The sequence below is a fragment of the Corythoichthys intestinalis genome, chromosome 21, assembly GCF_030265065.1.
Source record: "Corythoichthys intestinalis isolate RoL2023-P3 chromosome 21, ASM3026506v1, whole genome shotgun sequence".
In the NCBI taxonomy this organism is placed as follows: Eukaryota; Metazoa; Chordata; class Actinopteri; order Syngnathiformes; family Syngnathidae; genus Corythoichthys; species Corythoichthys intestinalis.
The window spans coordinates 27,267,794-27,294,421 of NC_080415.1; the positions used below are offsets into that span (position 1 = coordinate 27,267,794).

The 26,628-nt window shown below is 40.7% G+C and overlaps 1 protein-coding gene across 2 annotated transcripts; it reads left to right on the forward strand.

Moving 5' to 3' along the window:
* On the forward strand, positions 1 to 25,486 carry osbpl7 (oxysterol binding protein-like 7). 2 transcript variants are annotated; one of them, XM_057827062.1, is made up of 23 exons: positions 1 to 115; positions 5,438 to 5,478; positions 9,127 to 9,301; positions 9,367 to 9,510; positions 9,576 to 9,629; positions 9,722 to 9,835; positions 12,536 to 12,785; positions 12,857 to 12,975; positions 13,057 to 13,146; positions 13,256 to 13,279; positions 16,665 to 16,815; positions 16,885 to 16,988; positions 17,050 to 17,218; positions 17,298 to 17,444; positions 17,528 to 17,664; positions 19,783 to 19,920; positions 20,019 to 20,082; positions 20,157 to 20,235; positions 20,307 to 20,451; positions 20,582 to 20,732; positions 20,803 to 20,929; positions 21,206 to 21,328; positions 23,534 to 25,486. In XM_057827062.1, exons 3-23 carry the CDS (start codon positions 9,170 to 9,172, stop codon positions 23,640 to 23,642), a joined length of 2,571 nt encoding a protein of 856 aa, XP_057683045.1. In that variant the 5' UTR covers positions 1 to 115; positions 5,438 to 5,478; positions 9,127 to 9,169; the 3' UTR covers positions 23,643 to 25,486. The 2 variants fall into 2 exon arrangements, with proteins under 2 accessions (XP_057683045.1, XP_057683046.1); XM_057827063.1 differs by lacking the exon at positions 13,256 to 13,279.
* Positions 25,487 to 26,628: the final 1,142 nt, after the last annotated feature.

Below are 26,628 nucleotides of genomic sequence, written 5' to 3' on the forward strand. Positions count from 1 at the left end.
CGCGCCTCGTGAACGCGCATCCTGACTCGTGTGCGTGGAAGTGGATGAGAAACCTGCTGGATTTGATGATTCTGGTTCTGATGTAGTGGAACCCCCCTGCCACCTGGACATTCAGGTAAGAGTTTATGATATTAAATGAAAAAAAAAATGGAATGTTTCATATTTAATATGCTTTGTATATACTGTTATGATTTATTAAAAAAAAAAAAAATTAAAAAAAACAATTGGACAGCATTATTTAAACTCGTCAAAAATACAAAAGTGCTGCAATCCTGAAATTACAAGAATTATATTACATTTGTTAGCCCTAATTGTGGTTTTAAAACATTCATCCAAAAACTAAATAAATTGAAAGACAGCAAAAGAAAAGTATAACACAAAATGGATTTTTTAAAATTAAATTAAATTTTTAAAAAAAACTATCAGGTCAATAAAAAAGTTTTAAATTACATAATTGGTTATTTTATCAATAAGAAATAATGTAAAACTATTGCATTTGTAAAACAACCATACATTTTTATTATTATAAAGATAACTCTTGATTTATTTTATATAATAGAAATTTAAAAATGAACTATTTGACATTTTTCTTTAGCTTCCGAACATTTAACATTGTTTTATTTAAAAATTGCGATTAAAAATGAGACGTTATTTATTAAAATCATGCTTAACTCAGTGGCTGCCATTGACGGTACTAGACGTCCAATCCTGTGGCACTTAAAAACTAAATTAGAGCTCTTTAAATTTGTTTGTCACTCGTAAACGTCCAACCCGTTTGAATTGCGAGGGTTGGCAGCGAATGAACGAACGTTCATTCGCTGCCAACCCTTGCAATTCAAATGGGTTGGACGTCCAGCCCCGTCAATGGCAGGTAACTTGTTTAATGTCTGGTTTAAAGTTGGAAGGTACTACTAAAGGGTAAAATCGTATCTGGGATTTCTTAATATGTGAATATAAATTATACTGTTGAAATAATTATCAATTCAAAAATGTTATAATTGACCATATCATTCCCATAATGAACTAAATTTACTGTATTTATTCAACACTTCCATTCAATCCATGCACTTTTTAACTTCTTACTCACCTCAGGTCATGTCAAATAAATCATGTGTGGGGGTGCAGGGTCATCTTAAAGGCTTTAGATGAAGTCAGTAAACCCGAGCAACTCAGCCGTGGACTTTATCTCACAAGGAACCAACATTTGTGGTGCGTACAAATGAGATGGTGTCTCGATATTAACTTATCTCCAACAACCGCACGCCGAAAAGAAAGCGCTGACATCTGGCGAAAAAGGTCAAAGTGGCTCGTTCAGTATTTTTCATGGCAGCGAATGTTCATGTTTCAGTGTTTGACATGAATAGACGTTCAATTCAATTGAACTAAGAGGGCTGATTAAAGTTTGATTCACACATAAATTCCCACCTCAGAAAGTTTCACTTAAGGATTTGCGTCCTTCCCACTGACAATAGTACGTGAAACCTGTCATGTTAAAAAGTGATTTTTTTTTTTGAGTGAAACTTATTTTTGGCAGGGGATGCTTTGGTTATGAACCATGAATTCAAACCAGTATAAATGAATAAACGCCTCAAATTATGAAATATGCACAACAAAAGGAATGATTCCTTCTTGTGCATTCGGAAGCCAGTAAAAATAAAAATATTGCCTAAAAAATTATATAAATCATTGTAAATTGGTGATTGCTAACAAAAAATGTTTGCGATATGTCAACAATTTGGTGTTTTAACAAAAAGCAATAAACTGGAGGACTATGATTTATTTTCACGGGCCGCACAAACAGGGGCGGATCTACAAAAATATTTATGGGGTGGTCAGAGGGGGCAGGAATTTTTTTGAGGGTGGCAAATATTTCCTGATCGTCTATTATATCGTCGATTCTTTGGAGAATGATATTTCTGTGATGACTCGATTAATGGGCCTTTGAGTGATTCAATACAAAAATTACGAAGACATTAAACACAAACATTTTAATTTTCCTAAAATAATACAAAATACAAATTAGTTTTCATGTGTATAACCATTTTGTTGATGAGTTTTAATCTTTTTTTTTTTTTTTTTTTTTTTTTACAAAACGGCATACGTATATAATAATCATTTTGCATTTTGATCGAATTACCGTATTGGCCCTAATTATAAGACAACCCCCTCTTTTTCAGGACTCAAGTTTGAAAGACTTTTTGAATACCAAATTAATTTTTATACAGAAAATAATTACTGTACATCCGAAACAAATGATTCTAACAATATATTTGAGAGAAAAAGCATGTTATTTTGCCTTATTCAGATCTTAATATCTGAACATTTAAATATGTAAACTAAAGAGCAATCACATTCATAAATGAATGGCTTCTGTTTTTTGAAATGTAAATAAACCAATCTATTGTGATAAAACAACAAAATTGCAATAACTGCATAAACCATCAAAGTGATGTCTAACTGTAACTGTAATCTTGAAACAAATATGAATAAGGAAAAACATTTCAATAAAATAATGCAAACTGGTTAAAACTTGAGAGTAGCTGAGATCTGTCATGACAGAACATCGCTTCAATGATATCTGGCGCCATCTAGCGTCGTGAAGGGGTAGACCGCGAATATAAGACGACCCCCTCTTTTTCAGTTTTATTTCAATGCAAAAAACACCGTCTTATATTCGGGCCAATACGGTACATTCAATTGTGCTTAACAAATCGATACATTCATCCGCAACGATTCATTGTTACATGCCTCGTGTCAACATATGGTGGATGTGTATGCAGTGATCCCTCGTTTTTCGCGGTTAATGGAGACCAGAACCTGCCATGATTAGTGAAAAACCGCAGAGTATTATAAAAAAAATTTTTTGTAATTTAAGAATTTATTTCCAAATTAGAGTGGAAAATAAGTATTTGGTCACCTACAAACAAGCAAGATTTCTGGCTGTCAAAAAAGGTCTAACTTCTTCTTCTGGGGTCTAACGAGGCTCCACTCGTTACCTGTGTTAATGGCACCTGTTTTAACTCATTATTGGTATAAAAGACACCTGTCCACAACAACAGTCAGTGTCAGTCACACTCCAAACTCCACTATGGCCAAGACCAAAGAGCTGTCCAAGGACACCAGAGACAAAATTGTAGATCTGCACCAGGCTGGGAAGACTGAATCTGCAATAGGTAAAACGCTTGGTGTAAAGAAATCAACTGTGGGAGCAATTATTAGAAAATGGAAGACATACAAGACCACTGATAATCTCCCTCGATCTGGGGCTCCATGCAAAATCTCACCCCGTGGCGTCAACATGATAACAAAAACGGTGAGCAAAAATCCCAGAACCACTCGGGGGGACCTAGTGAATGACCTACAGAGAGCTGTGACCACAGTAACAAAGGCTACTATCAGTAACACAATGCGCCACCAGGGACTCAAATCCTGCATTGCCAGACGTGTCCCCCTGCTGAAGAAAGTACACGTCCAGGCCCACCTGCGGTTCGCGAGAGAGCATTTGTCAGAGAGAACTTTTTGGTAGAAACACAGGTTCTCGTGTTTGGAGGAGAAAGAATACTGAATTGCATCTGAAGAACACCATACCCACTGTGAAGCATGGGGATGGAAACATCATGCTTTGGGGCTGTTTTTCTGCAAAGGGACCATGACGATGAGATTTTCAGTGAAAATCTCCTTCCATCAGATGAGACGTGGCTGGGTCTTTCAGCATGACAATGATCCCAAACACACAGCCAGGGCAACAAAGGAGTGGCTTCGTAAGAAGCATTTCAAGGTCCTGGAGTGGCCTTAACCAATCTCCAGATCTCAACCCCCTAGAAAATCTGTGGAGGGAGTTGGAAGTCCGTGTTGCCCAACACCATCCCCAAAACATCACTGCTCTAGAGGAGATCTGCATGGAGGAATGGGCCAAAATACCAGCAACAGAGTGTGAAAAGCTTGTGAAGAGTTACAGAAAACGTTTGGCCTCCGGTATTGCCAACACAGGGTACATAACAAAGTATTGAGATGAACTTTTGGTATTAACCAAATACTTATTTTCCATCATGATTTGCAAATAAATTCTTTAAAAATCAAACAATGTGATTTTCTGTTTTTTTTCTTCCACATTCTATCCCTCATGGTTGAGGTTTACCCATGTTGACAATTACAGGCCTCTGTAATATTTTCAAGTGGGAGAACTTGTAGAGTTAGTGGTTACTTATTTGCCCCACTTTAAATATATATATATATATGTATATATATATATATATATATATATATGGTTTTTCAGCCCTTAAAATGTTAATTGTTTTAAACATCTTATTGTCCCACCGAATTATTTTTAAACAAGAATAAAGTAGAAAAATATTAGGGTTTATTAAATGCTTAATTGAGTGAGTCTACTCAAATCCTCTCAAGCTGCTCACTCATACACAACTGTTTAACAAGTTAAACGGGGCGGCCGTGGCACAGATGGTAGCTTGAGTTGTCCTGGGAGCGATGGGTCAGCAGTTTGATTCCCGGCTACGAAGTGCCCTTGGCATGGCAGCAGAACGGTTGGTGTGGAATAGTGTGCATGAAAGGGTAAATGTGTGTTAATGTTGCTTTGGGCATTGAAACAATGTAGATAAATGTGCTATATACAGTGGGGAGAACAAGTATTTGATACACAGTCAATGGGAAAACCCATTGGCAGTGTATCAAATACTTGTTCTCCCCACTGTAAGTACTCTCCGTTTACCATTTCAATGATGATTGACGCATACACGCTTGCACACAATGAGTTGCCACAGCAACTGTTTAGCAAGTTAAACAATGATTGACGCATGCGGTGCTTTGAAGTTCGACTGTCTGGCAAGATTAAACCCAAACATCTGTTATTCATCGTTAACTTTAATAAGCAACTCCAGCGCACTGCCTGACCAACAAAGAGACCAACAACTTGGGAAAGATCATCTTGATTGATTGATTGATTGATTGATTGATTTTAAATTGGGGAAAAAATCCGCAATGGAATGAGGGAGCGAAGTGTGAAGCGTGAAGTAGCGAGGGATCAGTGTACATCAATCAGTGTTTGCTAAGAAATTATATGCAGACACTACAAAAAGGCTCAGGTGACATTTACAAACTGATGTAGAGAAACTTACTTTCATCCAGTCTTTTTATTGTTGTTATTATAAGGATCCTCACTGATTGCTCTACCTAATTAATAGCTTAATTCAAATGTCAAATTGACTGGATTTGGGGTGGCAAGCCTTTCTTTTAGGGTGACACTGATCCCTGGTGGATCCCGCCCCTGCCGAGCCAGATCTGGCCCCCGGGCCACGAGTTTGACACATGTAAATTTAGGCATGAAATTGATCCCTTCATTACATTTTTAGCATGTTTTTTGCCTTCGCCTCTTTACCTTGTCATTTTCAAACACTTTTTTTTTGTTGTCCTTTGTTTTCAGGGACAGCCAGTGGGGGGAAAAACATGGATTCTCCCAAAGAGGTAATATTTTACCAATATTATCTGTTACAGAAATGCAAACTAACATGTTAAATTTGCTTTTTTACCTTTTGTTTTGTTTGTATAAACTCCCACGAGGTTCTGTTTGTAGGAGAATATATAAATAATTCCACTCACGTTGTCTTTTTTATCCCAGAAAGTAAAGTTACTCATCTTGTGGAGATTTGTGTGTGAGCTCGCTCACACACAAATCCTCTCATCCAGTTTTCCCCTCAAGCGAGGTCACTTCCTCTCATCCCTCTTATGTAACACGGGATTCAAAAGTATCGAAACACCCGCGACATGGGAAACAGGAAGTTCTGCTACGTTTCAAATTGATTGGTGTGATTAAAGATAACCAAAATGTAGTGGGAAATGAATTATTAGCGTCAAACTAGTTTACACGACTTATTTATTACGTGAGTTGGAGTTGTTTCCCAATACTTTTGTCTCATCAAATGCCAATAACTTAGCCGAAAAGGATCTTTTTCCTTCTGTGTTAAGTGAGTCCGTGCATTATAGCATGTAGTTACTCGTGTTGCTAAAAAAGTCTAGTTGAAAAACCAATTAAGACCAAGTTAGTAGCCTAATCCTTCTGGCGGCCGTGCCGGGACGCATTGGAGAGCTTCTAATAGTGCCACGTGTCCTCTCGTTTTCAGATCGGATGCCTTGCAGTCCAAACTTATTTGCTAAACTAATAACTCTTCTAAAATCATGTTTTTAGAAGCAAGGTTATGCAAGTCCAAGTAAAAAATACCAATTGGTCTTATACAGTGGGGCAAATAAGTATTTAATCAACCGCCAATTGTGCAAGTTCTCCTACTTGAAAAGATTAGAGAGGCCTGTAATTGTCAACATGGGTAAACCTCAACCATGAGAGACAGAATGTGGGGGGAAAAAAAAACAGAAAATCACATTGTTTGATTTTTAAAGAATTTATTTCCAAATTAGAGTGGAAAATAAGTATTTCGTCACCTACAAACAAGCAAGATTTCTGGCAGTCAAAGAGATTTAACCTCTTCTAACGAGGTCTAACGAGGCTCCACTCGTTACCTGTGTTAATGGCACCTGTTTTAACTCATTATCAGTATAAAAGACACCTGTCCACAAGCTCAGTCAGTCACACTCCAAACTCCACTATGGCCAAGACCAAAGAGCTGTCGAAGGACACCAGAGACAAAATTGTAGACGTGCACCAGGCTGGGAGGACTGAATCTGCAATAGGTAAAACGCTTGGTGTAAAGAAATCAACTGTGGGAGCAATTATTAGAAAATGGAAGACATACAAGACCACTGATGATCTCCCTCGATCTGGGGCTCCATGCAAGATCTCACCCCGTGGCGTCAAAATGATAACAAGAACGGTGAGCAAAAATCCCAGAACCACACGAGGGGACCTAGTGAATGACCTACAGAGAGCTGGGACCACAGTAACAAAGGCTACTATCAGTAACACAATGCGCCACCAGGGACTCAAATCCTGCACTGCCAGACGTGTCCCCCTGCTGAAGAAAGTACACGTCCAGGCCCGTCTGCGGTCCGCTAGAGAGCATTTGGATGATCCAGAAGATGGCTGGGAGAATGTGTTATGGTCAGATGCAACCAAAATAGAACTTTTTGGTAGAAACACAGGTTCTCGTGTATGGAGGAGAAAGAATACTGAATTGCATCTGAAGAACACCATACCCACTGTGAAGCATGGGGGTGGAAACATCATGCTTTGGGGCTGTTTTTCTGCAAAGGGACCAGGACGACTGATCTGTGTAAAGGACCAATTGAATGGGGCCATGTATCGAGAGATTTTGAGTGAAAAGAGACGTGGCTGGGTCTTTCAGCATGACAATGATCACCAACACACAGCCAGGACAACAAAGGAGTGGCTTCGTAAGAAGCATTTCAAGGTCCTGGAGTGGCCTAGCCAGTCTCCAGATCTCAACCCCATAGAAAATCTGTGGAGGGAGTTGAAAGTCCGTGTTGCCCAACACCATCCCCAAAACATCACTGCTCTAGAGGAGATCTGCATGGAGGAATGGGCCAAAATACCAGCAACAGAGTGTGAAAAGCTTGTGAAGAGTTACAGAAAACATTTGGCCTCCGTTATTGCCAACACAGGGTACATAACAAAGTATTGAGATTAACTTTTGGTGTTGACCAAATACGTATTTTCCACCATGATTTGCAAATAAATTCTTTAAAAATCAAACAATGTGATTTTCTGTTTTTTTTTCCACATTCTGTCTCTCATAGTTGAGGTTTACCCATGTTGACAATTACAGGCCTCTCTAATATTTTCAACTGGGAGAACTTGCACAATTAGTGGTTGACTAAATACTTATTTGCCCCACTGTATCAAAACCTGAATATGTCATAATGCAAAGGCGCTAACAGGATAGTATTCTTTGCATGTGCCATTAACAAGAAAACACGGTGTTTTAGTAGTGTATAGGAATTATTTGTCGGTACTGAAAAAAAAAACTTTTGGATTGAGAAATTAAGGACTAGTGTAAAACTTGAACGTTAAGTATCTTCTTAATGTATTGAAGCTTTATCTTCTTTTTAGTTTCTCTCTCCACTAAATGCATTCTTAGGGACAATAAAATGCATTCTTGGGAGAAGTATCTTTTCACATATTTACTGTTTGACAGTTTGTATTACTCTAACACACCCAATATGAAAAAATAGCATTTATAATCATAGTTTAAGAAAAACAAGCAGAATATATTTGATATTATGGACTTGGAATAATTGGAAATTGCAGCACCAAGACAACGGCCAGTTAAGGGCATAAGGCAAGGCATACAGGATGCCCTCTGACCACAAGAGCCCAATGTGTGCGTCATGCAGCTCACTGAGCAAGATTGACGCTGACAAGCAGGTGATGTGCAAGATATCTACAAGTCCACGTCTGCACTACCAAATCCCACAATCAGCTCTTCTGAACAGTCCAGAACAAATGGCGGGACATCCTGTTTTGCCACAAGGAATGCCTGATAACAATAAGGCTCCGCAGCTGAGAATTTGAACACTTAGCGCTGAGGCTGACAAAATCTCCAACTCTGGTTGCCTTGGCAACAGTGACACAGGGATTCATCTACCCAACCTAATATGGAAAATTACCCTAAACAACACCCAAACACATCCTTCTCCCGGACCACAGCTTCGCTTCACCAGAGCCTGAAAAAGACTGAATTCTTTAGTTAGCGCGGCTGTTCTCGGGAATCTTTTGTGATATGGTGACTCTGGATTCAGTCCTCCTTGCCTGGGTCTATTTGCTGTTTTGGCCTTGCTGAATGATTGCTGTTGACTTGGAATAAATTGAATAAATCTTTTGGCCGGGTTGTCGGATTCCGCCGGCCCTGGTCGTTAGAATTGCGCCTGTGCGGTTCTGGCGGTTTGGCTGGCGGGATTCCGGCAATCTCAGTAGGTCAAGTTCCTACAGTGTGATGATGTTACACTGCGAAAGGAATATGCTGTGCCCATGTTGTCATTGTAAAATCCAGTTTTAAAAGTTTCACCCATTGGCTGCTATTAACCACGACCCATCGATAGGCGTCCAATCCATTTTGACTGGGAGTTCTAGCGGCAATTATTTGCTAAGATATTACTGTGTCCATCACTATGTGATAATTCAAGCCATTTTTGCGCCCGTAGATGCTTGCCGGTGTCCATTGCTTCAAATCGTAACAACAACAAAATGACTTCCTATGGCTCAGCCCTTAATCGTAGCCAGTCGCTGGCTAGCGGCCTGGAGAAGTCATCGCCCACGTGGACCAAAGGTCCGCACTCCCGGAGCAGTAGCACACTGTCATCTCGACACTCGCGTCAGGTAAAACCAGTTGTAAAACCCTAACTTCCACCAAAATGGCTGCTGAAACCATTTATTCCTCACAGCTAGTTAAAGACTGGGAGGTTGTGGATGATGTCCAACTAGACGCCAACATCGCCGGGGAACATCCTCAGGAAATGAACATTCCAGGTGTCTGCGAAGGTTATCTTCTCAAGAGGAGAAAATGGCCGCTCAAAGGCTGGCACAAGGTGACGTCAACAAAACCCACTGAACTTTTCAATTTTCTAATAAATAAATATTTTTGCTCGCACAGCGATACTTTGTCCTGGAGGGAGGAATTTTACGTTACTGCAAAAATCAACAAGATGTAAGCATACATGAGCAAAATACTAAACAACCCAGACAGTATGTAGTGCTAATGCTAATGCTAATATGTCTGACTTATACTCGACTAAACAGGTGTCTATAGGAAGAGTTCAAGGCTCTCTGGACATAAGCAGTGCTGTCATGTCTATCAACAAGAAGTCCAATAGGATTGACTTGGACGCTGGGGACATTCTGTATCACATGAAGGTGAAAATCATGCTAAGGCTGGGCAACGATAACTGGTTTTAATCACGATTTACGATCACATGAGAACCTTGTGAATAATCGTGATTAGTCTCATTGTTACACAAAAAGTCTAAATAGCATATCAAAATAAATGCATTAATCGTGCTAACATTTGAAACTTCTTAGCTGCCATTGAGTTAAAATGTTTTTTAACAGTTGTGCTTTAAAGGGAACCAAGGACAGAAAGACTTGTAGTTCTTAAAAGGTAAATGTTAGTATGAGTTATGATAATTTGATATTCAAACCCCTCTTAATGTTTTCATAAAATTTGAAGAACTAGTTTAACTAGTAGGTCGCCATTGTCGTTGACGACGCAATGCTCTCTGGGCGGTGACGTCACTGGGCAGCGCTGCAGTAATTCTACAGTGTCACTCGTTAGCGACATAAAGATGTCGTCGGTTCTGCCCTTCCAATTTGAACCTGAGCGGAAAAGTATTGAGCAGGACAGCGCTGTCATTATTTCACAAAACAAACAGCAAAAGCAATTAAATGAAGGTCTCCAGGGGGATTCAAACCTGCGTTGCCCGTTGTTGGGTCTAAAACACCTTCCTCAATTTAGCTGTTGACTCAGAGCGAGGTGAGGCAGGACACAAGGAGGCAGGAGTCAGAGAGTAGACTTTTACCAAGCTGCAGTTTTAGGAGAGGTCTGAGATCGGGCAACGTGACTAAGAGCGTCTCATCGAAGTCTCTCTCAGAGCTCCCCGCGCTGCTGACTTTTATTGAGGGCTTGTTGCTGGGCAGAATATAGTTACAACACTGTTGTCCAACGTGGCAGCCTCGATCGGGCAAGTTCCTTATTCTAGTCATTAATTCAATTAACAGTCACACTCATTGATTAAATTAACAGTCACACTCTTGAGCGAGCAAGATAACTTTGTTTTGAACACACACTTGCACTCGAAGTAACTTGGTGGAAAAGTACTGAGACGTTGTGTAATGAATAGGGATGGGAATCGAAATCCGATTCCAATTCGGAACCGGTTCCGAGTGTTTCGAGGCCTCGACATCACAATGAAAAAGCCTTAACGATCCCTTTAACGATTCCTAAAGACGCGTATTGCGTCGTGACGTGTCTTGTTGTCCAGACGCATCAAACTAGCATGGCGCCAAGAACCACTCGCTCCAAAGTTTGACTACACTTCACCAGGAAAGAGTGTGAAAATGAAAGGTTACGACGGGTAAGCACGAGCATTGCAGCCATAAACATAACAATGACAGCACGTAGGTTCAAACGCTCGAAAGTGTGTCATCACTTCACGAGGAAAAATTACAACAAAGCGACTTGAAGTCATTGCAAGGTGGAGATAACTGCATCGGGAGGGAATACGACTGCGCTGTCCTCAGAGAGGCTAAGGCTCAGTTCTGGCTATACAGCTAGCTAAACTCCCAAATGACGATGTAGAAGACGTTGGTATAATTTGCTGACTTTATTCAACCATCACTTGAAAGGTGAAACTAAGAATAGAAATGAAACAAATCAATTTCGTCCCCAATAACAAACAGGTTTGCATCAACGTAAATCAGCGATGATTAGCTGCTAATAACAGTATGGTTAGCATTCGTTCGCTAGCATTAGCACATCGTTCAAACCACTACACAACTGGATTTAAGTGTCCGATCGCGAGTGGAAACACAACAACAACAACATAAAAGATGATACATACAGGCGTTGCCTCTGTAGATATTAACATTAACAAAGAACGTAGGCTCGTAGAAGTGTTTCCCTCTCTCACTTCGCTCGCTCACTCGCTTGGATGCGGCATTTCTTCGGGTGCCCAAACTGCGGCCCGTGGCCCAAATACGGCCCGCCTCCACATTTGGTCCGGCCATTTTGATTTTTTTTTTTTTTTTCTCAATCGTGTTATTTATTTCCTGGCCTTTTTCCTCGAAGAATTCAGAGAGGGTTATTTGGTTATTATCTATTTAATTAATAGTGTTTTTATTATTAATTATTATTATTATATTATTATTTTTATATTATTTACTTTCATTCCGTGAAGAATCCATAAAGGGTTATTTGATTGTGGCTTTCTGAAAAACAATATTTTTTTACATTTATGCACTTCTGCAATCGTCACACTTTTTCTGTTACAAACTGACCCCGGCCCCTCATCAGAGAAGGGAAAAGTTATGTGGCCCTCACAGGAAAAAGTTTGGGGACCCCTGGTTTAACACATATTGCCAAAGGCAGAACAACAACCTATCTGCCAATATATACCAATATTTTTTATTTCTATTAGATAAATGTTTCAGCAAAATGTTACACATTCTTGTGTATTTGCCACTTATTGCCACAGTTAACATTGAGGCTTTGGGCCTCTTTTGAGCTCGTTGTGAGTTTGTAAGGTTGTGAGTTCTGATTAAACAAACTCGATGCCAATCAAAACGTTTGTTCTTCTTTTTCCCCAAATTAGAATCGAGAAGAGAATCGATAAAGAATCGAATCGTTAAGCAATATCGATAATGGAATCGGAATCGTAAAAATCCTATCAATTCCCATCCCTAGGAATAATATAAGTGTTACGAATAACATATTTTAGTAAAAAAGAACAATTGTGGCTTATTAGAGCCTACAAGTCTCTAAGTTCGAGGTTCCCTTTAAAATAGATAAATCCTGTCTTTTATGTCACCTATTGAAAATTTTTTCCTCTGCGACTGAAGGCAAAGAGCCATGAGCTCTTCTACATTTGGGTAACCAAGCTGCAGGCGCATCGTTCCTACAAGAGGAGCGAAGCTGCGTTGGCACATGCTGGCGTCCAAAACAACGGACACTTACTGACGCTAACGCCTGATTCCGTCTTCCTCGGCGGACAGCCTAAGAGTTTCCCTCAGACCTCCTCCAAGGCCGCCGTCAACAGCAAAGTTACGGCGTGGCTGCAGCAGAGTCCGTCCCCTGACAACTGCGCTCAAGGTACTGATGCAGAATTTGTATCCGTAAGTGAACATGACTCAGTTAATACAACTGTTGTTGCCTTCTTCCAGAATTGAACCGTTGCAATTTAGACCTTTCTGAACTCAACCGTCTGATCCAGAGACTCCAGACACTAGAGGTGGGACAGACGTTCACAAACGGGGAACTGCAGCGTATCATCAGCACACAGGTAGGAACCGTGTGGTTGTTTGTCGTGATTTTCATCGTAGAAGTGTATTTTAAAAGCTTTATCATGTATGTTTGAAAACAGAATCTTTCGCTGGAGAAACCAAAGAAGCAAAAACCAGGAAAAGTTTGGGGTCACTCTCGCACCCTGTCAAGAGTGGAAGCGCTTGGAATGGTGAGAAGTTCCATATTAACAAAAATGTTGGGGCATAATTTAGAAGTCAGTTATTGAGTGTAATAGCTTCAGAATGTAACAGGACCAAAAAATCTTTCCGTTCCAAAAGCCTGTTCGTAGGATGACCAAATCGGTGAGTGGTTTAGTTGGCAGATCGGTACAGTGTTGTGATTGTTTCTTGTTCACCCATCAAAGCCAGGCACTGTGTCTAGCTCCGCCCCTTTTAGCGACCCCAGGGTGCAGAAATGTGCGTATTTAAGACCTTTTTGATCAGGGGTCCCCAACCTTTTTTGCACCACGGACCGGTGTTATTTGGGTCTTTTTTTCACGGACCGGTGTTCTAACAAATTTTGCAACTGATCAAAAATTGCAACGATGCGGTTCTGCGCATGCGCGGAGCGTTAAACATGGCCGCCAATACAGTCATTAACTAACGTTTGATCATGGAAGGACATGTAGACAAGTTCTCCTCAGATACATCCTGCCATGTTAGCTGCACACAACAACTGCACACGACTTCGCCTTGTCGTTAAGCATTAATTAAGAAGCCTGCTTCACAAAGATACAATGTTGGAAATTGTAGCAAGGTTTTCAATGCTCTGGTAGCGATGTCAGGATAATCTGGAATGACTTTAATCCAGAACCTCGATAGAGTTGTTGTCTCAAATGTACGTTTAAGGTCGCCGTCATTCGCGATCTCTACAAGCTGATCCTCCTGTTGCACAAACATCCTCGAATCACTCGGTTTATTCACAAACGGTTCACGAATCCAGTCCTTCGCAGTTCGTGGGTCTTCGAGGTTGTAGGTGTCGGGGAAAACACGGGCAGGCAGGTGGTGTGTGGACCCAAATGCAGGGAAAGGGAGGCGAGGCAGGTAGACGGTGCAAAAATGATTTAATTAAGGCAAGCAAAAAACAAAGTATCAACAAATAATGTGGAGATCCCAAAAAACGCAGCAAACAAAAAAAGGGTGGGTATTAAAAACTTACTGAGGTGAACTCGAGGGCTTGGAAAAAACTGACGAGAACAGGTTCGGACGTGCACATGGACATTGACAAAGACGCAACAAGGAGTGAAAAGAAACTGGGAGCTTATATACACACACAGACAAGGGGTAACGACACAACGAGGAACAGGTGAGAACTGGAGGATGTAGGTTGGAGGATATGATAGGAGGAGGTACAACAGGTGAAATCAATGGGCAATCACAGGGACAAGTCACACTAGTAGAAAACCAACACAAAACCTAACAGTAGGCTCATCTTCTGGCTCGCCAGGTGCCCTTTTTCGCCGTAAAAAATATCTCCAATGACGTCTGTTTACCAGTCATCTTTGCTCGTGTGGGGGCTAATTATTTCCGGGAACAAATGTGCGCCCGCGGCCTAGTAATAAGTTATTATCAAGGAGAAGCACAGATACATATATTATATACACAAAACAAGATGTACTGCTAGCAGTCCAATCAATGGATTTCTATAACCCCTTTCCCACTGGCCAAAAAACCCATGTCAACCCACTAACAATCGGCTTTTGGTGGCAGTGGGAAAGGTGCAGCGACCCGCCTCGACCCGTGTCAATCAACCCGCCAAGCGACCCGCATTAAAATCACCTCGGGTCTGATCGTCATGCAGTGTGAACGCAAAACCCCGGGTCAACAGTCAACACCCTAAACTACATGGTGATGCAGGCTCTTACGTGATGCGTCATAACAACGTGCCAGTCGCCTCCCATTTAACACGCCCAACAAACGTAGTTACGTCGATGCTCATAACAAAGCTAGTAGAAGAAGAAGAATTCACAGTTGTATAGAGTTCGTTTTGCCTACACGTATGTATTCGTCAAACACTTTCTTTTATCCCAGGCAATAGTAGGTGGTTTTATTTACCACTTCCGCCTTCGTCAGAGGGTCACTGATGTTGGTGTGACGCATCTTTATCAGCTGATGGATGAAGGCGTGACTCACCTGTCAGAATGACACACACACCGACCAATAACTTCTATGGACATCGGAACACCCCACTATCCACAAACTATCAGTAGTCAGAACACTACAGTATGTGAACGTATGACAATAATAACGGACCCGGAAGACAGAACACAGGAAGAAAAAACAATTTAACAGGCATTAAAAAGGTGTCAGTATCCACAGTGGGCAATAGAAAAAGGTGCAGGACAGGTCAAAAACAAGAACAACACAACACAGGGGGGAAGGAAAAAACAAACAAAACAAGAACACACAGATATAGTGACGTTGCCGTACGTGAGGGGAGTCACGGAACGTATCCAAAGGGTCATGAAAAAATACAACATAAACACACCGGTCAAACCACACACAACACTCCGCTAGATATTGGTCCACCCAAAGGACAAAATCCATCCAGAAAACAAATGCAACTCAATATATGAAATTCCATGCAAATCATGCAATAAATCATCCATCGGGGAGACAGGTAGGAGCTTAATTACAAGAAAAACAGAACACAAGAAGGAATGTGAGAAGGAGACAACAATGAGACAAACAAGGGCAATAAAAGAACAATCACAACAAGAACATCACAAATCAGCCATCACCGATCACTGCAAAAGGGAAAACCACATCATGGACTGGGAAAAGGCCAGAGTCATCCGCACCGAAGAAAACAAAAATCAGCGCTGGATCAGGGAGGCTATTGAGATCCGCAAGCGGGTCCCGAGGACCATCAACAGGGACGACGGGGCATACATGGTCTCTATGACCTGGAACAGCATCTTGGAAGAGTGAATGTGCAGCAGAGGGCGTGACTCGCTTGTCATTCCGACAGGTGAGTCACGCCTTCATCCATCAGCTGATAAAGACGCGTCACACCAACATCAGTGACCCTCTGACGAAGGCGGAAATGCCCGCCGAAACATGTCAGGTAAATAAAACCACCTACTATCGCCTGGGATAAAAGAAAAGGTTTGACGAAGAAGAATTCACGTTGCCTACGTTGCCTCAGCACAAGCCGAGTGTTGATCCTTTGCTGCATTTCGATCATTTTGAAGGCAGTAAAAAGCATGAAAATAGAGAACACAAACGGAAAGGAGGCTTCCATGTTGCTCTGCATTGTTTACTTCCTTGAACTGAATGAATTCGGTCGCACTTGTTGACGCGCATTTTAGCGTGGTGACGTCACGTAACCTTACGCACGGCTGAGGAGGGGTGGGGGGGTTAGACGGGTGAAAAAAAAAAAAAAAAAGACACGGCTTTTTTTTTGTCAATGGGAAAGGTGCAAAAGGCCAATTGTTAGTGGGTTGCATCGGATTGGAAAAAATGCGCGTTGACCCACTAGTTTCAGTGGGAACGGGGCATATGAGCAGGGGCACAGGGTTAATTCAGCCAGAATGCGGTCGTTAATAAATTATTATTTCTGTGCGGCCTGGTAGCAAATACGGCAGATGGGGGACCCCTGCTTTTGATCATGGAAAACAAATTGAGGTGGTTTGCTTACACGGTTTTAGTTAGATTTATGATATAAGCAATTCTTTCTTTGGTTTAGCTGTCCAGCCCTCTGAACAGCTCTTCCCACTTCGGAGCCTCCGTCCCATCAATCCCGGACTACGTGTACTCACAGCTGGCGCCACCCAATGGCGCCACGTCAACTGAGGGCAAAAAATTACAGCAGGACATCTGTGCTGTTTCTCTGCGAGGTAGTGCAACCACACGAGAGCTGCGTTAGGGTAGGTTTTCGGGGTAAATCAGGTTCTTAATTTGTTTAGTTTTGGCTTCGCTTCAAACGGTCCACACTTCGTTGAGCCAAGAGAGGCAGAAGCTCCAGGAAGTCTGGGAAAATAACAATGTCCACCAGTCCCACACCGAAGAGGTAAGAGGATCTTCGCATTCACATTGCCCTATTAGAATTTCGATTTGCTCTTCTTCTGCAGGTGACAACAGGGACGCATTCACCCCACAGGCCTCCTTCAGTAGCCGAATCAGCGGCCGAGTATTTCGACGCTAGCGATGACTTCTTCCTCGGGAGCTCCTCCGATGTTTCCGATGAGTCTGGACTGAGCGACGGAAGCACATCCAACTCGGAACCGGAGGAAGGACATTGTGAGTCTGCTACAGAAGGCAAAGTTGTCTGTATCCGTTAACCTTGAATCCGCAATGTTACACTTCCTGCTCTTGACAGTATCTGCAACCCGAAAGTACCGTGCTAGCATTTCTCGGACTCCTCACAGTGTCGCCCCAAAGAGCAGCGGACGAAGAACAACACTTCCCGCGTCGTGTCCTGACAACAGTCACGTGGGCCTTATGGCCATTCTCTACAATAACATTGGTACGTAGCCACACACTCATACTGCCACCATCTCTCGAAAAAAGCACAAAAAATGCTATGCTAACTCCGTTGGTGTTACGTAGGCAAAGACCTGGCTCGTGTGTCCATGCCAGCTGCTCTCAATGAGCCCGTCAACCTGTTGCAGCGACTTTGTGAGGAACTGGAGTATAGCGAACTGCTCGACACCGCCGCCAACACTGCGGACCCTTACCAGAGGATGGTAGGCACAAGTGGACATACAGTGGGGCAAATAAGTATTTAGTCAACCACTAATTGTGCAAGTTCTCCCACTTGAAAATATTAGGGAGGCCTGTAATTGTCAACATGGGTAAACCGCAACGATGAGAGACAGAATGTGGAGAAAAAAACAGAAAATCGCATTGTTTGATTTTTTAAAGAATTTATTTGCAAATCATGGTGGTCAATACCAAAAGTTCATCTCAATACTCTGTTATGTACCCTTTGTTGGCAATAATGGAGGCCAAACGTTTTCTGTAACTCTTCACAAGCTTATCACACACTGCTGCTGGTATTTTGGCCCATTCCTCCATGCAGATGTCCTCCAGAGCAATGATGTTTTGGGGCTGTCGTTGGGCAACACGGACTTTCAACTCCCTCCACAGATTTTCTATGGGGTTGAGATCCGGAGACTGGGTTTGCCACTCCAGGTCCTTGAAATGCTTCTGACGAAGCCACTCCTTTGTTGCCCTGGCTTTGAGTTTGGGATCATTGTCATGCTGAAAGAAACAGCCACGTCTCAATCGTCTTCAATGCCCTTGCTGATGGATGGAGCTTTTCACTCAAAATCTTTGATACATGGCCCTATTCATTCTTTCCTTTACACAGATCAGTCGTCCTGGTCCCTTTGCAGAAAAACAGCCCCAAAGCATGATGTTTCCACCCCCATGCTTCACAGTGGGTATGGTGTTTTTCGGATGCAATTCAGTATTCTTTCTCCTCCAAACACGAGAACCTGTGTTTCTACCAAAAAATTCTATTTTGGTTTAATCTGACAATAACACATTCTCCCAGTCCTCTTCTGGATCGGATCATCCAAATGCTCTCTAGCGAACCGCAGACGGGCCTGGACATGTACTTTTTTCAGCAGGGGGACACGTCTTGCAGTGCAGGATTTGAGTCCCTGGCGGGGCATTGTGTTACCAGGGCCGGCCCAGCCTATAGGCAGACTATGCAGCTGCTTAGGGCCCCTGACCACTAGGGGGCCCCCAATCTGGCAATTGTTTATTATTATATATGTTTATTTATTCATTTATATTCTATTTTGTTTCCTACAGTTTGCTTTATTTGACTTTTGTGAGTTTTGATACTTAATTTCAAGCTTAAAAAATAAAATTTCTTCCTTAACTTCTTTTCCTCTTTTAGAAAAAGGTTTGGCACTATCTACTTTAAGTACTGACAATCATTTGGGGTGAAAAGTTTGAAGTATGCAGTGCAACAAAATCTGATTAATATCCAAAATATGGACGTATGGGTTGGATTGCATGTATGGGTTTCACAGTACACTGTGACAAAATGGTGTGCCAAAATTATGGGCCCCTTGGCATTATTTTGCTTAGGGCCCCCAAATGGCCTGGGCCGGCCCTGTGTATTACTGATAGTAGCCTTTGTTACTGTGGTCCCAGCTCTCTGTAGGTCATTCACTAGGTCCCCCCGTGTGGTTCTGGGATTTTTGCTCACCGTTCTTGTTATCATTTTGTGAAATCTTGGAGCCCCAGATCGAGGGAGATTATCAGTGATCTTGTATGTCTTCCATCTTCTAATAATTGCTCCCACAGTCGATTTCTTTACACCATGCATTTTACCTATTGCAGATTCCACCTTCCCAGCCTGGTGCAGGTCTACAATTTTGTCTCTGGTGTCCTTCGACAGCTCTTTGGTCTTGGCCATAGTGGAGTTTGGAGTGTGACTGACTGAGATTGTGGACAGGAGTCTTTTATATGGATAATGAGTTAAAACAGGCGCCATTAATACAGGTAACGAGTGGAGCCTCGTTAGACCTCGTTAGAAGTAGTTAGACCTCTTTGACAGCCGGAAATGTTGCTTGTTTGTAAGTGACCAAATACTTATTTTCACTCTAATTTGGAAATAAAGTCTTTAAAAATCAAACAATGATGTTTTCTGTTTTTTTTTTTTTTCTTCCTACATTCTGTCTCTCATGGTTGAGGTTTACCCATGTTGACAATTACAGGCCTCTCTAATCTTTTCAAGTAGGAGAACCTGTACAATTGGTGATTGACTAAATACTTATTTGCCACACTGTATCTTGTGGTTAATTGATAGAAATATTTTTTTCTGATTCGCAACTCTTCTCCATCAGGTCTACATTGCCGCCTTCGCCATCTCAGGCTATTCAACCGCCACCTTCCGAAACCGTTATAAGCCCTTCAACCCAGTCCTAGGAGAGACCTACGAGTGTGTTCGCGAGGACCGTGGATTTCGTTTCATTAGCGAGCAGGTCAACCACGACAAAAAAAGCTTAAATTCGAAGCATGCAATTATTGCCATAACAACTTTGCGAAGCAGACCAACTCTATTCTTGTTTTCCTGAATCAGGTGTGCCATCATCCTCCCATATCTGCTTGCCACGCAGAATCAGAGAACTTCTCGTTCTGGCAAGGTGACACTTCCCATTCATAGAACCAGAAGTAAAACTGGCATCTTGCCCACAACTCACTTTATTTCTCGAAACAGATCAAAGGTGGAAAAACAAGTTCTGGGGAAAGTCGCTTGAGATTGTGCCGACTGGAATGGTGAACGTCACGCTTCCTAGGTAAACAAGAGTCCGTGAAGTCAGGAGATCCTCTGTGCTGGTTCTGTAGGTCTTTCTGGTGTCATCCTCAGATACGGCGATCACTACGAGTGGAACAAAGTAGTGACGTGCATCCACAACGTCCTGAGTCAGCAACGCTACCTGGAACATTACGGGGAAGTCACCATTCGCAATCTGAAGAGCAACTCGTGTACATGTAAAATTACCTTCGTCAAGGTAAGTAGAAAGCAGAAGTACTTGCAGTACATGTGCTGTATGGGTTCTGGTCCAAATATTGCAGAGTCCGTCAGATACCTTACCTGGAAGGTTAAATACTCATACTCTGTTCTGCTTCTACTCCTTGAAGTCTCGCTATTGGGGCTCGGAGGCCAACAAAAACGAGGTCCAGGGCACCGTGCTGGACCAGAGTGGTAGCATCATCCACCGCTTTGGAGGTCTGTGGCACGAGGGAATCTTCTGTGACACCCTGCCGACCCCCAAATGCATCTGGAAGCCTAGTAAGGCTGTTTGTTTTTAACATCTGCTGCATCCTTTCTTGACTTTAACTAAGAGACTTGTCCTCTTCAGATCCTCAACCCAAAGACCACCTCATCTTCTATGGCTTCTCCACCTTTGCTATGGAGCTCAACCAGCTGACAGCAGACCTAAAACCTCTGCTGCCCCCTACTGACAGCCGCCTACGCCCTGACCAGAGGTCAGAGAAAACAAACACAAACAGGATGATGCATACATAAAGTAATATGTTACAGAATCATTTTCTGTAGAATCACTTTCTGATCTTCTCATGCTCTTTTCTTCTCATAATATACCCCCTCCGTCTTCTTTACTTATTTTACATGAAGTCTTATCGTTTGTTAAAATATAATCAATGGTAGAAACCAACAGGAAGTGACAAAAACAACAGGAAGTTCTAAAAACAAACAGGAAGTTGCAACGTTGTTGACGATCCTACTTGGTATCTTGCTCGCAGGATGCTAGAGGAAGGCCGAGTAGAGGAGACGGACAAAAAGAAAGACGAGATCGAGGAACTACAGAGGGAGAGGAGGAAGGAACTCTCCAAGAAAGGAGAGGAACACACCCCGGTTTTCTTCAAGTCAGTTCCACAAACATACGGACAACATGCAATAATTTACTCCTACTTTGACGCGAGTTGTGGCATCTAATAAAGATGTCCCGATCACGTCATTTTCAAAGTATCAGAATCGGCAAAAATATATCGGACATGCCATTTATAAATATATATATATCTATATTTTATTTTAATCGTTTTCTAATTGTATTTAACGTTACAGACAAAATGTCTTACACTCATCCAGAGTAGTTTTGGCTTAAAGTAGGGCTATCAAATTTATTGCGTTAACAGCGGTAATTAATTTTTTTTAATTAATCACGTTAAATAATTAACTCATGCGCTGCACGACCTACTCACGCATTGTGGCGTTCAACCTATAAAGACGCCGTTTTACCTATAGATAGCGCTAAAAGGCAGCGTATAATGAGTTGAGAGAATTTTGACAGCCTTTGGAGCCATTTTTTATGTGGCTAAAGCCTTACAATACCTCTCTCAGCAATTGAAAATAACGTGGGAGGCTAGGGTTGTTCTGATCATGTTTTTTTGCTCCCGATCCGATCCCGATCGTTTTAGTTTGAGTATCTGCCGATCCCGATATTTCCCGATCCGATTACTATTTTTTTTGCTCCCGATTCAATTCCAATCATTCCCGATAATTTTTCCGATCATATACGTTTTGGCAATGTATTAAGAAAAAAATGAATAAAACTCGGACGAATATATACATTCAACATACAGTACATAAGTACTGTGTTTGTTTATTATGACAATAAATCCTCAAGATGGCATTTACATTATTAACATTCTTTCTGTGAGAGGGATCCACGGATAGAAAGACTTGTGACTTTGTATATTGTGACTAAATATTGCCATCTAGTGTATTTGTTGAGCTTTCAGTAAATGATACTGCAGCCATTCAACCCAAATGCATGATGGGAAGTAGACCCATGACTGTGCGTAGCGCTACGAATTGATATATCTTCTCTGCGTTGGGAAATAACATAAGGTGTTGATCAAAAGATCAATTGCTACCTTGCTTCCCATGATATGTCTTATTATAGGGAGAGGAATTGTAAGGCTTTAGCCTATTAGAAAAAGGCTCCAAAGGCTGCCAAAATTCACTCTACTCATTTTACGCTACCTTTTATCTCTCTAAATAGGTAAAACGGCGCTATTACAGATTGAGCGCGACAATGCGTGAGTGAGTCGTGCAACGCATGCATTAATTGCCTTAAATATTTAACGTGATACATTTTTAAAAAATTAATTACCGCCGTTATCGGTACCTTAAGCCTAAACTAAAGACTCTGGTTGAGTGTAACATATTATGTCTGTAGCGTTAAATACATTTAGAAAACGATTTAATTAAAAAATATATATATATTAAAAAAGGCATGGCCGATATTTTTTTGCCGATTCCGATACTTTGAAAATGACGTGATCGGCAATCCCAATCGATTGGAACATCTCTATGGGAGGCAATGTGGGGAAGAAAGATCGTAGTTGATCATTTTCCTAACACCCTATGTTCTTTCTCAACGCAGAGAAGATATATCAATTGGTGCCCCTACGCACAGTCATGGTTGCACTTCCCATCATGCATTTGGGCAGAAGTTAAATGGCTGCTGTATCATTTACTGAAAGCTCAACAAATACACTAGATGGCAATATTTAGTCACAATATACAAAGTCACATTTATCCTTTAAGAATTACAAGTCTTTCTATCCGTGGATCCCTCTCACAGAAAGAATGTTAATAATGTAAATGCCATCTTTAGGATTTATTGTCATAATGAACAAATACAGCACTTATGTACTGTATGTTGAATGTATATATTCGTCCGAGTTTTATTCATTTTTTTCTTAATGCATTGCCAAAATGTATATGATCGGGAAAAATTATCGGGAATGATTGGAATTGAATCGGGAGCAAAAAAAAAGCAATCGGATCGGGAAATATCGGGATCGGCAGATACTCAAACTAAAACGATCGGGATCGGATCGGGAGCAAAAAAAACATGATCGGAACAACCCTAGCATCTAATTTAGACAAACACAGTGCTTTGCCTCCATCTTATGGCATTTGTAAGCAACTACAAACCTTTTGGCCTGGTGTAAAATCTTCGCAGTTTTCATGATAATGCTCCGTTGGTTCAATGATATAGAAACAAATGAACACAGCCTCATATATCTTGAACTTGTTTTCGTTCACATTTTTTGTTTCAGAAAAGCCAAAGACGGTTGCGGACGCGACGTGTGGTTGACAAACGGGACTTACTGGAAACTCCGAGAGGATCCCGGCTTTGCCAAGCTCCCGTGTTTAAAGCTGTGGTGACTTTGGTGCACAAATAAACCAGAAAAAGCATGTGTGATCCGCTGTGGACTTCAGCGCTGATGTGCGTGGTCTGCTGGAACACCAGATTTTTTTTTTTTAACTTTTCATTTTTTTAAGAAGAATGTAATCTTCACAGACCATTTAAAACATGTACATGTATACAAATATTTAACCCTTTATAGGACATTAATTTTACTATTATGGATTTTTTTTTTTAAAATTAATTATCGGAAGCCATAAGCAGTTTTTTTGTCATGGGAATGCCCCAAAAATCAACAGGACAACATTCTATTTATTTATAAATGTATTTATTAACAAATAATATTTAAAAATACAATCATGACTAATAATTATATAATAATAATAATAATATTAAAGTTAAAATTTTCAATTTCCTAAAAATAGTCACTTGCCCTATAGAGGGTTAAACATTGACTTTTTAATGTATTGTGTACACATAGGTTGGCCTCTGCAAGTTTTACTTTGGGCAGCCAATCAGAAGACAGGAAAACAATGATGTCAACACAACCGAGCAAGCTGGTCTTGTGAGGACAAATTAGAAATCTTATTGGTTCGTATAGTTTCACAGATTATTATTAGACTGACATAGCAACAGGGTTGCTGAAATCTGATTGGATAAAAGCAGTGCAGTCAAGCGAAAAGGGGAAAGTACTGTTTTGTTGTTGTTGTTGTTGTTTTCTTTAACCTTTATTTGAATTGAAAATAAAAAAACAACTTTCAATAAACAATAACTATAACTTTCCACTATAAGAAATCTCAATTTATAAACTGCCACTGATGTTCATTAGCTGTTAGTTCATCTTTGAATTACACTCAACAGGTATTTATTAATTTTTAACCTTTAAAGGCCCCTCATTTAAGTCATTGGCTGCCGTTGACGGTGCTAGACGTCCTATCCATTTTGACTGGGAGGGGCAAATGGGAGTCCAAATGGATTGGACGTCTAGCGCCGTCAATGGCACTGGAACACAATTCCTCTCAGGGGGAGGCCTCGTGTCTGCTCGGTCACTTTTCAATTCTCGTTCACAGCGGTGACAACTGTCTTTTTAGCTCCAGGTGTGTGAGTGACCCACTTATTCAGACCACAGAAGAAGAAGAGACTGCGACATGCGACGTTCGTCTTTCCCACTGGCCCCGAACGCACCTTCCTGCCCCTCCTGTTGCTGTAGTAACTGTCACCAACCATCAGTTCACCTCTATGTTCACCTCTGTGTTCTCTCTTGGTTTGTCGCCACCTCCAAATGTTCTGATCGGTCGTTTCCTCGGGGTTTGAGGGGGAAAATTTAGCGTGGAGTAGCCATAGTAGCCTATTTATTTTATTTCATTTTTTTAAATGGATGACAAAAAAATTGATCATTTGTTTGCTTTTGTCATAAATGTGTGTAAGGACATTTAAAGCTCAGGTGATGTCATAATTAATTTTTCATTTGTTTCAAACAATAAAATAAATACAGAAATAAATATAATGATTCATCGTCAGCTGTTATGTATTTAATAATGTGTTATTTAAATATCGCGGAAAACAGACAAGACTAAAAAAGTAGTTTCTGCTCTTGCACCCCTCTTTAAAAAAGAACTGTTGTGTTTGATAGAACAATATGTTTATATGCTGCCATAGCAGATTCATGGCGGATTAAGTTCCCCAACTATTTTTAATTTGTCCGTTTTACCCTGGAAACCCCCGTTTACAGACGTCGCACAACCGCTTTTGTTTCAACCTAGCCATAGAAAGAATGTAAGTCATCGTATTTATTATTCGAAATGTCTGTCATTTTTAGCTTAGAATCATTAATTGATGTCTAATATTTAGTTTAAAAACAAAAAAACAATAAAAATTATTCACTTGCATATTTTAAACTTTTAAACAAATTATAACACAATGAAAAAATTAGCGTCTGTAAAAAAGTCACGGATATCTACCTCATAACTATCGCTTAATTGTATTCTTTTTTTTGTTACTGTCGCATTTTCTCCGATATGTTACATAATAAATAATCGATACATAGAAAAATTTTTAAAAAATTAAAAAATTTTAAAGGGTAAATATATGAAAAAGAAAATCTCGACCACTCCTTGTGGTCTGCGATTTCTGCATCGCGACCCTTGTTATATTACCATGTTTCACCCATAAAATCCCCCCAAAAATCCAGCTGTGGCCATTCACATCTGTGTCTTGACACTCAGTGATACATCATGCTACATGGAGTTTTTGGATCAAAACAAGGTTAGTACGCGATATCTCGTTATAATCATGGAGTCTCTAATTCTGCTCGCGCGTGCTCTCACCTCCAGATAGGGTTTTGGTGTTTAGCATTTTTTAAAATTTTATTTTAAAAATAACCTCCTGTTCAAATTTTTTCCTCCCCCAGAAAATTGAGATTTTAAGCTTTCCAATGATGTATCACACATGTATATTGGACAATTTTGAAATTTGGCCAAATTGGGGGTCTCAGAGCGGAACTTCAAGTCACCTGAGTGTTTTCCGCCATATATAAACATAAACGGATTTTAAGGGAGGGCCAGGCCCCCCCGATGGCCGAAAAGTATCATTGCATGTAATTGACTTTGCTATATATATAAAAGTTGTAAAGCAATAAAACTGCTACAAAAATGAATGAAATGAACAAAAAAAATTTTATAATGGGTCAAAATTATTTTTCGAACAGATCATGTGACTAGCACCTTAGACGATCATTTGCTTTGCATATAATTTTCCCCCAAAAAATATTAGGGGAGGGCAATTTTATTTTTCAAATGATTTTTTTCTTTGAAATTTTTTTTTTTGATATTTGCAACTTTTTGGGGGGGATTGAATTATTTAGACACAGATGCCCTACCCATAATATGGCCAAAACACAAACAGGATTGCTTCAATCAAAGAAAACCTTTTCAATGAAAAATTATGTGTTCAAATGCAAAATTTTTCAATCTCAAATATTGTTTCGCAACCAAAAACTTTTTCTAT

Coding starts and splice junctions, on each gene's coding strand:
- osbpl7 (XM_057827062.1), top strand. CDS start 9,170: ATGACTTCCTATGGCTCAGCCCTTAATCGTAGCCAGTCGCTGGCTAGC. Junction 9,511..9,575: donor CGCTCAAAGGCTGGCACAAG/GTGACGTCAACA, acceptor TTGCTCGCACAG/CGATACTTTGTCCTGGAGGG. Junction 16,989..17,049: donor ACCAGTCCCACACCGAAGAG/GTAAGAGGATCT, acceptor CTTCTTCTGCAG/GTGACAACAGGGACGCATTC.